At 48.6% G+C, this 11,919-nt stretch overlaps 1 protein-coding gene across 1 annotated transcript in view; it reads left to right on the top strand.

Annotated features, from left to right (window-relative positions):
- Window positions 1-11,919, top strand: part of Adcy1 (adenylate cyclase 1) — an 88,460-nt gene that overhangs the window by 24,939 nt on the left and 51,602 nt on the right. The window contains exon 3 of the mRNA XM_004630537.3: window positions 8,524-8,642. Within this exon, the coding sequence (XP_004630594.2) occupies window positions 8,524-8,642 (119 nt within the window). The remainder of the gene's footprint in view (window positions 1-8,523; window positions 8,643-11,919) is intronic.

The following is an 11,919-nucleotide window of genomic DNA, read 5'->3' as shown; positions in this document are numbered from 1 at the left end:
ACAAGTCCTCATCTTGTACAGCAATTAACCACTAAGAAGAATATATGCAGTATTATTTGTTGAAAAATAAAAAAAAATAAAAAAAAATAACATATGGTGGATTTCTAATCCGGCTGTTACAGTCACAGCACCACGACAGTTGTTATTTATGTGTCATCTTCCAAACAGCTTAGTAATACTTGTTATACCGTGAAGTTCAAATAAAAGGCTGAAACAGGGAGATGCACTTAAAACTATTCACAGAATTACTTTTAAAAAGTTTTATTTTGAAGAGAATAAGAGAAACATTAGAAACGATGTAGAATTTCTAAAAAACGAGATGATAGGAATTCAATAATGGTTATTATAGTGCATGTTGTTGTCTTCAAAGGAGTTGTTCAGATTACCAGATCTAAGCATGCAAAATTGGTCAGAAAACTTAGCATTAGCTGTTTCCTTCCACAAACCAATAAAGATTAATAGTACAATTATCTTAGTTATTGTGTGTGTGTGTATGTACACCCCCTTCCTTCTTTCTTTTCTTGTTTCCTTCATCCCAGGTGATCTTTCCTTTTGAGCAGTTTCTTTCTCTTTCACAGTATCTATTGTACTTTTGAGAAGTTTTTTACTCTTTCAGGTTAGATTCACTCTCACCCCAGAAAGAATGACTATCACGGGCCATTCAGGAAGATGGCTCAGTGGAATAAGCGCTTCTCTGGCAAGCGCAAGGGCCTGAGTTCAATCCCCGGTTCTGAAAAAGGAAAAAAAAAAAAATAGAATGGCTCTCATCAAGAAGTCAACCAATAACAAATGCTGGAGAGGCTGTGGGGCAGAGGGAGCCTTCTCCTGGTGGAAGGAGTGCAGGCTGGTATGAGCACTAGAAAAACCTGTGTGAAGATTCCTCAAAAAACCTAGGATTGGGGTCCCATTCAACACAGCTATTCCTCTCCTGGGTATTTTTCCAGAATTGAAGACCTTGTACCACAGCGATATTTGTGCCCCCATGTTCATAGCGGTGCCATTTGTCACAGCTAAGTCTTGGAAACAGCTCAAATGCCCAAGGACTGGGGAATGGATAAAAGATGTGCTATTTTTATACAGTGGAGTATTGCTCAGCTGTAACGATAAACTTGAAGCTTTTCTAGGTAAATGGATGCAACTAGAGACCATACTCGGAAGTGCAGAACTACTTCTTACAGTTATCATATAGTAATCTCAATCTCATGTTAATTTTATTTAATATGTACCTGTGCATAATCTTAATTTTATTACTCATAATAACCCTAACCTCATATATTAATCCCATTCAGCATACTGAGTAATCTTATTATATAGAATTATGCAATAATCTACTTTTAGGGTATTTTTAGTACCGCCCAAAAGTTTTTGTGTTCGCTGATAGTTATACTCTGGCCCTTCCCACCCCATCCCTTGGCCAGATCCCGGCACATGCTGCTCTTTATCTCCTTGCCCTGCTCCTCCAGACCGGTCCAGGACGGTGAACGGTGTTCTGGGTGGCCTTTGCTGCTTCCGCTTAGGGTTTATCTAGCTCTGCGGTGTTTGGGGGTGAGGGCTGGGGTGCCTGGCCCTGGGGAGGTGGTGCCTGACGTCGCCGTGCGCGTTGCCCAGGAGGGTCTGCGGCTCTCGCGGCTGCTCCCCAGTGCTGGCCTTCTGGGCGGTCAGCGACCCCGCAGTCCCATCTGGAGGAGCCCAGTACCAGGTTGTTTTCCTGTGGGGCCGCACTGGTTTCCATTCCCACCAGGCGTGCACGAAAGGGTTGTTTCTGGCATACTCAGAACCACTCAGAATCGGTTATTTTTAAAACTTACTTAAAAACAAAACCAAAAACAACCAAAAACCAACGCTTTAGCGTCTCATAGAGCCGTAAGGAACAAACAATACACAGAGATCGCAGACGTGGGTCCTTCACCCCGTTCTGCCATGGTGACATCTTGTAGGACCGTGGCTCAGGTTCACAACCAGGAGACGGATTTGAGAAAGTCAGCGTACAGGACAGGCACTGCCACCACATCCGCTGCCACCGAGGAGTCCGAAGCTGCCTTGTGGAGCAGCTCCACTCATACCAAGCCCTCAGACTTGTTCTGTTTCCAGAGTTTGTAGTTTCCCAGGAGTCGTAAAACGGAATCAGACAGTCTGTAGAGCTTGGGGATTGGAATCATTCTCTGTAGTTTATTCCTTGCGCTGCCATGTGGCATTCCTTGCCATGGCCGTGACACGACTTGTTTAGCCGATCCCCACCTGAGGACATCTCGGTAGCTTCCCAGTTTGGGGCTGTTACAAATAAAGCCGCTAGGAATGTCTGTGAAGTGGTTTTCATGTGAACACAGTATTCATTTCTTCTGACCTGAAAGTCTGGAAGTTTGGTTGTGGACCCTTTGGTAGCTGTGTATTTAAGCAATTGAGAAATAGCAAAAGGATTTTCCGAAGTGGTTGAATTTAACATCCCCAGTCTTGTGACTTTTGATCTTGCTCACTTTTTCACTGGGGTTTTCTTAAGTTTGCTGAGCGCTGAGGATTTCTTGGGCCAGCCAGATAGCTCAGCTGATTAAAGAGCCTGCTTAGGCAGGCACAGGGACTGGGGTTCAATACCCATGTGCCATGCTGGCCTTGCCCCAGAGCACGCTGAGACAGGGACTGAGACTGGGGACTGAGACTGGGCGTGGTGGCACACACCTATAATCCCAGTGCTTGGGAGGCCGAAAACAGGAGAATTACTACAAGTCTGAGCTGTGTAGTGAGACCCTATACTAAATATTTTTTTTTTTTTTTTTTTTTTTTTTTTGTGGTCTATAGGATGTTCAGGGTCTCCCTACCAGATCAGACTCTAGTGATTCTTCTGTTTACAGCCTCCCAAATGCTGGGATTACAGGCGCGCACCACCACGCCCAGTCTCAATTGCCATCTCAATGAGCCCCGGGACGGGGCTGGCACTGCAAGCCCAGGAATTGAACCCCCAGCCCCTGTGCCTGCTTGCAGGTGCTTTAATCCACTAAACTATTTGACTGGCCCTGTACTAAATACATTTTTTAAAACAGAATTTCTTGTATGTTCTAGATAGGAGTCCTTTCCAAATATGCTGTTCCTGTCTGGAGTTTATCTTTTTGTCTTCTAACAGTATCTTTTGCTGAGTGAACACTTTTAATTTTTTTTTTTTTTTTTTTTTTTTTTTTGGAACTGGGGATTGAACTCAGACCCTTGCACGCTTATTCCACTGAGGTATCTCCCCAGCCCAAACATTTTTAATTTTTGTGAGATTTGAATCAGCAAGCAGGTTGTGAGGTATGTTAACAGTTTGTTTCTTTTTTGTTGGTCTATGGTCAGATCTAAGAACTCTGAGTCTAACCTTAGCTCCCAAAGATTTTTTTCATGAGTTTTTTTTTTTTTTGAAAGTTTTATCTTTTAGAACTAAACTGTCATATTTTAAGTTAATTCGGGGGAAAAGTGTGAGGTCTAACTCAAGGTGTATTTTTAAAAAGTTTTTATTAATTTTAATGAGAAAGAAATAGCAGTGAGAGTTTCAAAACAAGTTAGTAGAATAGTTACAATAATTAATACATTGCATATTGTTTTCTTCCTAGTAGTTATTCACAGTACAAGATGCAGACATGATATCTTGTCCAAACAATAGTACAAATCTTTCTTCTCACTGAACTAAAAGAAAGTAGCTGTCTATCTATCCTATTTTGTATATACATATATGTATTTTTTTCACTACAAAATTAAATAAATATAAATTTATTTATATTGCCCTTTTTTGTTTTGTTTTGTCAGAGATGGGTGTTCCATTGCTGTTAGAGAAGCTGTATTTGGAGAAGTCTTTAAAGGACCTTTTCATACTTGATGCTAGTTCAACTATTGTAGGTACCTGGATTCAGCAAAATAACCCAGTATAGTCCACTAGACCATAATAGGGTTATCAGCAGAGCTGGCGATTGTCTGAAGTTGTTGACTTGAAGGTTTATTTTTATGGCTGTGGATATTCAGTTGCTCTGGCATTTGTTGGAAAGACTATCTTTCACTGAGTGAGTGACTTTTGGATCTTTGCCAAAAACCAGTTGGGATTTATTGATGTGAATTATTCTGCGTTTTAGACGGTGGGTCAGATTCCAATGTTTTGTGTTTATCCTTTTACCAATATACAGAGTCTTAATATTTCTTTATAAAATAATACAAACTTTTAAGACTGACTAGATGGATTCTTTCTACCTTATTGATTTTTAAAAAATTATGTTAGTCCTTATTCCTTTTCTTTCCCTATAAATTTTATAATAATCTCATCTATATCTACTAGAGATATTGCTGGGATGTTGATAGAATTTGTGTTAAATTGTGTAAATCTATTTGGAGAGAAATTGCATCTTTGCTCTATTGAATCTTCTGGTCCATGAAAGTGTGTCCCTCCGCTTATTTAGATTTCTTTTTTTGTTTTTAATCAATGTTTGGTAGTCTTTGGCATACAAATTCTATACTTATGTTGTAAAATCTGTGCCCAAGCATTTCATTTTTTGAGCTCTGGTAAGCTTCATGGTACATACAGGATGTTTAGCATCCGTTTCCAAGCTTTCCTAGTTAGGCTGTAGAAATGCAGCTGAGTTTTGTGTATTGATTTTGTACCCTGCGCTCTTTTTCTCTCAGTTATCTGTTCTGAGTGTGTTTAGGCTTTGCTTTGTTTTGTCTTTGTAATGACCTTTGTGTTTCCCGTGCAGACCAGCATATAACTCTTATTTCTTCCTCTGGTCTGTGTCCTTCCCGTGTGACGCTGAATGTGAGGAGGGACAGAGCTGATGTCCTGGTCATGCTCTGGGCAAGGCCCCAGTGTCTGCCCACTTGAGGCAGTGCTAGCTGTAGGCTGTAGGGGGCGTTCTTTGTCACGTGGAAGGGATTCCCTGTTCCTCTTTCCCTGAAAGTTTTCGTCCTGAGTAGATGCTGTCTTTTGTTGCATCCTTTGTCAGCGTTCAGTGCTGTGTTAGTTTTACTCTGTGCCTTGTGCCGTGGTCTGTAGCACTGGCTGGCAACGCTGAGCCAGCACTGTGCCTTTGGCGTAAACCCATCCGACAGGTTATTCCGCTCCCTGAGTGGCTGAATCCTTGGAGCCTTCTCAAGGCCCTTACCATCTATGTTTGTTGGTGAGAGTGTCTGTTCTTTATTGATTCGCTGACAATGGCTGCATTATCTGTCATTTTTTCTAGCCTATCTGTGTGCATGTCTTTGTTCAGTCATTGAGTGCCTTAGAATTTTTAGTGTGACAAGGGGTGTTTGTTCCCCGGTACCTGGGCATCTGGAAGGTACTGTATGAGGCTGTGTTTAGACTGCTTTTCTCCCTCCTTCCTTCCCTCCCTTTTTTCCTTCTTTCCACGATACTAGGGATTAAACCCAGGCCTTCATGCTGAGCCCCACCCACAGCCTGCCTGCCTGACTGCCTGCCTGCCTGTCTATCTCACTGGCTCACTGCTGGGAGTCAAACCTCAGGCCTTTCACTGAGCTGTATTCCCAGACTACTGCCCCCCACCCTTTTTCACATTTTGGAACAGTATCCTGTTCGCCAAGTTGCCTAACTGTTCAGGCTGTGCTTCAACTTGTGACCCGCCCCCTCCTGCCCACCCCAGGCTGGTAGAGTGGGAGGATCACACATTGCACCACCACTCTGGCTCCTTTTTTATTTTTTATGAGATGGGACCATGTTCATTTGCTAAATTGGCTAGGCTGGGCTGAACCTTGTGGTCCTCCTGCCTCAGCCTCCTAGGCCTGCACCGCTGTGTACAGCTGGGCTGGTTTTCTATGACTTTACTGTAGCAGGTAACAGGAACTGGGGGTCTCTTTATTGCCAGGGGCATGAGCGTTCAGGCTCTGTGCTGGCCTTCCACTGACCCCTCGTTGCCAGGCAGGAGTAAAGCACTGAGCACAGGGGATCACAGCCATCCTGCGCTTCCCACTGACCCCACCGGGGGGAAAGGGTGACAGGCCTGGCTCCCTCTATGGCATTATGCAACACCATGCAGTGTCCGAGGGGAGGGTGGAGGTCCAGCCTGGTGACTTAGTATTTGCTGGCGTGGATGGAGATGGGACGCAGACTGGAATCCCAGGGAAGCCACTTGTGTGTCCTTTCTTGGACCCAAGTCTCTGCCTTTCAGCATCTTGATGCTGCTGGGAGCCGCCAGAACTTGGGTGGGGCTGAGCGGGGCAGCAGTCCCGTCCTCCCAGAAGCCCTGCCTGCGCGGCCGCCAGTGAATGTCTCCTTTGTCGTCAGCCTGGTGTGTTTACTTGAGTCACACTTTGATGGTCAGGATAAGCGTGTGATGCTTTTAACTTCGCCTGCTCGGGACAAGGCAAGCCTCGGGGTGATCCGTAGTGGATGCGGAGGCCTGAGAACCTTCTTCCCTTTGATTTCTGGCCATGTGTCCTATTTTGGTGAGTAGAATGTAGCAGCGGCAGCAGCATCTGTCCCCGATGTTAGTGCTCATTGCGTCTAGGGCTTTGGAGCCAGTTGGGAGACTGGGAATGAATCAGGCAGCGCCTGAACTACACAGATGAGCTCCTTTGGATCAGGCTGCTTTGCTTTAAGTCGGGAAGTGGTGCTGGATCTTATCAGATGGCCGCTTTGCATCCAGTGGAAGAAGGGTAGTGCTTCATCTGACTGGTCTGCAGCTGGTGGCTCTGGATGCTGTCGCTAGCCTAAGGGAGCATGCTCATGCCGGGTCCTTGGTCAGAAGAACAGTTGGAAGCTTCACAGGGAAGAGACTTCCGACCAGTGAAAGAGCTCTCACACACACAAGCCATGGCCGGCATCTTCTGGTGCCGTGGCAGGTCTGATCCAGGAATCCCTCAGCATGTGGGTTGTTGAGTTCCCTCCCTGGTTCCCTAGGGTGAAGCCTTTGTCCTCCTGGGCCAAGATGGTAGCTAGAGATACAGCCCTTGCAGTTGTAGTCCCAGCCACGGCCTGGGAGAAGGGTAGAGGCAGCCATCTCTAAGGAGAGTCCAGAGGTTCCCTGTGCTGGTCAGCTTTCCGTAACTGTAATGGAATACTGGGATAACTTACGAGGGGGAGAGTTCTATCTTGGCTCACGCTTTTGGAAGTTCTGGCCCGTGACCAGCTGGCGGTGCATCTGGCAGCAGCGTATGCTGAGGCAAAGCAGCCCACTTCTCTACTCGTGTCCAAACCGTGGTCCTTCTGCACCACAACAGCTGCGTGGGGGGCTGGAAGACATGGCCCTCTTTCTGGGCCACCAAGGTCCCTGATGAAAACAAGGGGTTTCCCTGGGGACCTGCAGTGGAGGGGACCTAACTTACCTTACAGCAGGCCACTGACTGCTGCAGCCACCTGTGCCACACGCTGGCCCCTGCACCCAGCCCTGTGACCGGCTCTTCCTTTTCCCTTTTGGGGTCAGCCACACAGCCTGGTGGCCCAGATGCCTCTGCCTGGAGGTCAGTGCCCTCCTGCCTGGACATCCAACCCCTTGCCTGTGGCTCCCTGTCCCCTCTCCTCACACGCTTTGCACAGGGCAGCAGGCAGTGGTGGCCAGAAGCCCCAGGCCTCCCTGCTGGATAACTGATATGCCAGGTTTATGTTCCCCAAAATCGAAGAATGATTTCAAAGGAACAGTGGATGTTAAGAGTAGGGAACATTTATCGAGGGAGAGACAGCTCCTGCCTGAGAGGGACAGGCGTGTTGCCCACGAGCCCACTTCTCAAAGGATGTTTATAGAGCCAAGTCATGAAAAGTATAATCAACCAATAAGGTTACAGGCATCACTTCTTGGGCAGTGTCCATCCACGGGGCAGGCAGCTAACGGAGCAAGTGCACCTGCAAAGAACGAGGACCGTTTGGGAAGAGATGCGTCAGATGCTCCTGTCACCCACGTGGGTGATTGATGCCTGTGTAGAATATCGGTCATCATTGTCTATCCCTCAGGGGAGGATGCACGTGTGCTCACTCCATCTTTGTCTTGAGGCCTGGCCTTCAGTGAATGCGCCTGCTGCCACAGTTACGATGTGTTCTCACTCTGAGGAGTTGGCACCGACTCCTCAGGGGCCCAGCCCTGCCTGCCTGCCTGCCTGCAATGTTTCCACCTAACTTACCTGTCCGTAATGCTGCCTTGAGAGCCTTTCCTGGGGTGTTGCCTTAGTTTCTCTACCTGGCCAGTAGTTTTGGGCAAATCTGTAAAATCATCCCTGGGTCCAGGGGTGCTAAAAAGCAGAGGGACAGGTCCCCAGCTCAGTGAGGTGGGCCGCTCCAGGGGCCCTTGGTGAGGCCATGTCCAGCCAGGTGGGGCTGATGGCCTCTCTGCTGGGTGGGGCAGGTCGAGGCTGGGCCCTGGGGGAGATGGCGGTGGCTGTGCATTTGTGTCCCTGCTGCAGCCGGCACTCCGGGGGCGAGCTGACTCCTGCTCAGTGTGGCCTGGGTTTGGGCAGAGTGCGGGGCCCAAGGGGGGGCGTGGGGGCTGGCCCCCTCCTGCCCTCATCTGGGACAGTGCTCCATGGAGGAGGGTGATCCCGCAGCCTCACGTGACCTCCTGTCCTGAACAGGAGCGGCTGCTCATGAGCCTTCTGCCCCGGAATGTCGCCATGGAGATGAAGGAGGACTTCCTCAAGCCTCCCGAGAGGATTTTCCACAAAATTTACATCCAGAGGCACGACAACGTGAGGTAGGACTGGCAGGGACCCGGCCTGGAGGTGGGTGGGGGTCTGTGGTATAGGTTGGTGGGGGAGCTGGGAGGGGGTGGTGGAGGGGGATGAGGCGGGAGGCTTGGCGGGTAGGAGAAAGATCATGCAGTTCGGGGGGGGGGGGGCTGATAGGCTCAAGGTGCCTGGGGGAGCAGTTACCTGGCGGATAAACTGGTCCCGGAGGAGCTGTGCGCTGCAGCTGCCGCATGCTGTCATGCTGGTTCCGATTTCCTGTTACAGAGCCCTGCCCTGCCCATGTGGACCAGAGAGGGTCCAAACTCTGTCTCTGAAGGGAGGTTTGTGCAGTGTCTCGGTAGCTGTGAGGCTTTAGTTCAGTTGCTCCCCAGCTCTGTGAGGGGCCTGCTCCTCTTCCAGCCCCTTTTCACCTTGTGACAGCCCTAAGAGGCAAGGACCGTTGTGTCCATTTTTCAGATGGGGAAACTGAGTCCTCAGCATGAAGTAACTTGCTGAAGACTCTGTGGTTTGCTTTTCTGATCTTAAAATTCCATTAAAAAATTCTGTTAAAGGGTCGGGGAGATGGCTCAGTAGAATAAGTGCTTCCCTGGCAAGTGCAAGGGCCTGAGTTCAATCCCCAGTTTTGCCAAAAAAAAAAAAAAATCTGTTAAAAAGTATTTATCTTACTACATTGTATGTTTATTATTACTTTTTAAATAGTGTATGTTGAAGTGTCACATGCTCAGAGTGTTTGAGAGCCCGCTACTCGGGCCCGACACGTGCACAAATGTCACCCAGACAGGAGAGGGAATGGGTGAACCCTAAGTACTTTTCTCTGTGGGCTCAGTGGAAGATGTCGGGTCTCTCTGGTACTGGGGACCTGGAGACACAAAAGAATGAGACACAAAAGAATGAGAAAGACCTGTCCAAGCCAGGCGCCGCAGGCCAGGCTCCTGAAAGCTGGAACTTTCCATTAGAAGAGTACTGAGGTTCGTGGGCCATCAGGGCCTGAGCGGCCCTGCATGTAGTAGCCCTGAGGAATGGCCCCTGAGCTCACACACATCGCTTCCTCCCCACTGTCATGTTGTGGTGGAGATCCATGTCCTCCTCTTGAGGAGAGGACATGTGGGGGGTGAAGGCCTGGATGCTTGGGGGGAGCAGGAGAACCCCATTCAAGCCTGGGTGGCTCCAAAGTGCTTCTCAGGACCTCTTGGTTCTGATAGGTGTGGCAGTGCTGAGGACCGAGTCGGCATTACCCCGTGCATTCTACAGCTGAGGACTTGGAGGGTTTGCCTTGGGGCTCTCATGTGCAGGGTTCCCTGGCCAGTGACCACGGGCTGGGGCTGGAGGTAGGACTAGGTGACACAGCAGTTGCCTTGTCTCCACACACCCACTGCATCTTGTTACTGGGAGAGGACGCGACACGGCGACCCTGCTCTCTGCTGAGAACGGACCTCCAGTATGGTCCAGGGAAGACCCTGAGAGAGCTGGCGCCTCTGCACACTTCAGGAGGGCGTTGGACTCAGGGGCCTCCTGGTGACGTGAGCAGGTCAACATCAGGAACCACTTCCAGCTCAGCACAGAGTGTGAAGATGGAAAATCCCAGCTCAGCTTCTGCCCAGGAGGGGAAGATTGGCCAGCGTGACCAGCTCTCCCGAGCCCTGAGGACTGCCCGAGGGGGAGTGTCTGTCTCTCCGGCTCTGGATTTCTGAGGAGCTTGTCTTGCAGGCTGCTGTCGCCTCCACCCTGGCGCCCAGCACAGAGTGGCAGGCAGAAGCCACAGCTGTCTGCTCTTGCCTGGCGAGAGACAATCCGGCGAGGCCCACAACGTCTGGCTGGGATGATGGCTGGGCCTGTCCTGCCTGCGGCAGGCCCCGAAGGCAGGCCAGGTTCGGCTCCTGCCATCTCCACTCTGCAGATACCAGCAGAGTCAGGAAAAACAAGGAACCACACTGAGATGCTCCGAACAAAGACACAAGGCGAGTCCCCAGAAACAGACCCTAGTGAAACCCGCGTAAAGGGGTTACTTGACAGAGAATTGAAAGGAAATCTCATGAAGTTCTCACTGAGTCACAATGATTCACAGACAAAGAGAGCTTCAACAAAGAGGTAGAAAATGTACACAAGGGACAGAATTCACGGGGCTGAGGACCACAGCAACTGAACTGAAAAGCTTACTAGAGGAGAATAAAGGATCCAAGCAGAATAAAGGATCAATGAGCTGGAAGATCGGTCCCCAGAGATAATTCAGTCAGAGGGCTGAAAAGAAGGAGAAGAATAGAAGAGGGTGGAGCAGCTTAAGGAGGGACGAGAGGCCAGCAACATGCACGGGGTAAGAGTTGCTGAGGGGGAAGAGGGAAGAAACCGGGCAACTAATTTGCCGAGAGCTGAGGAGAAGAAAAGAGGAGGGATGGAGAGAGGATAGCTTGGATTTGGGGGCCTGGGTTAGGGTTAGGGTTAGAGTTAGTGTTTAGGGCTTCGCGTTGGAGTTTAGGGTTAGGTTTAGGTTAACCCTACATTTTAGTCATGCAAACTATATAAGTTTGGAAATCTAACGTACAGTACAGTGATGGAGTTAATGACAATGTATACTTGGAATTTTCCAGGAAGATAAATCTTAAGTTTAATCTTCTCACTATGCAAAGACAGGTGGGTATGTAAATGTGACTGATATGGTAATTAGCTCGGTTGGGATACTCACCGCACGACGCACTGATGATAAATGCTTATCAGAACATCAGGTTGTACGCCACACACACAATTTTTACGCCGTGATGTTGTGTAAAGCCTTCTAGTGTAGTGTGGACGGAAAATGGAATACTTCTCACCTTTCAAAAGAAGAAAAGTCTGTAGGGTAAGACCACACATGTCAAAGCTGAGGGCATAATGCCGAGTTGAATAAGCCCATCACCGAGGGACAAATGCTGCATGATGCTACTCTGGTGAGGGCTTTGAAGCTGCGGGGTTCAGAGGTCATCGGTTCTTTGTTCTGCTTGGATTCTTCATTCAACTCTAGTGAGCTTTTCAGGTCAGTTGCTGTCAGCAAAGAATGACCCATGGGTGAGCTGCGGTTTGTGGGGAAGGGGAGAGGGATGTGAGGAGGCCCGAGGGAGGGGCTAAAAGGCTTCAAACTAGACCAGTAAGCTCTAGAATCTCTTCCACAAGATTCTACCAATAATGGCTAATAACAGTATACATTTTTTAAAAATAAATTAAGAGGGGCCGGGAGATGGCTCAGTAGAATAAGTGCTTGCCTGACACGCACAAGGGCCTGAGTTCAATCCCCGGTTCTGCCAAAAAAAA

Source organism: Octodon degus, unplaced genomic scaffold, assembly GCF_000260255.1.
Source record: "Octodon degus isolate 3935 unplaced genomic scaffold, OctDeg1.0 scaffold00035, whole genome shotgun sequence".
NCBI classification, from domain to species: Eukaryota; Metazoa; Chordata; class Mammalia; order Rodentia; family Octodontidae; genus Octodon; species Octodon degus.
This window is presented reverse-complemented; position numbering and strand designations above follow the sequence as displayed.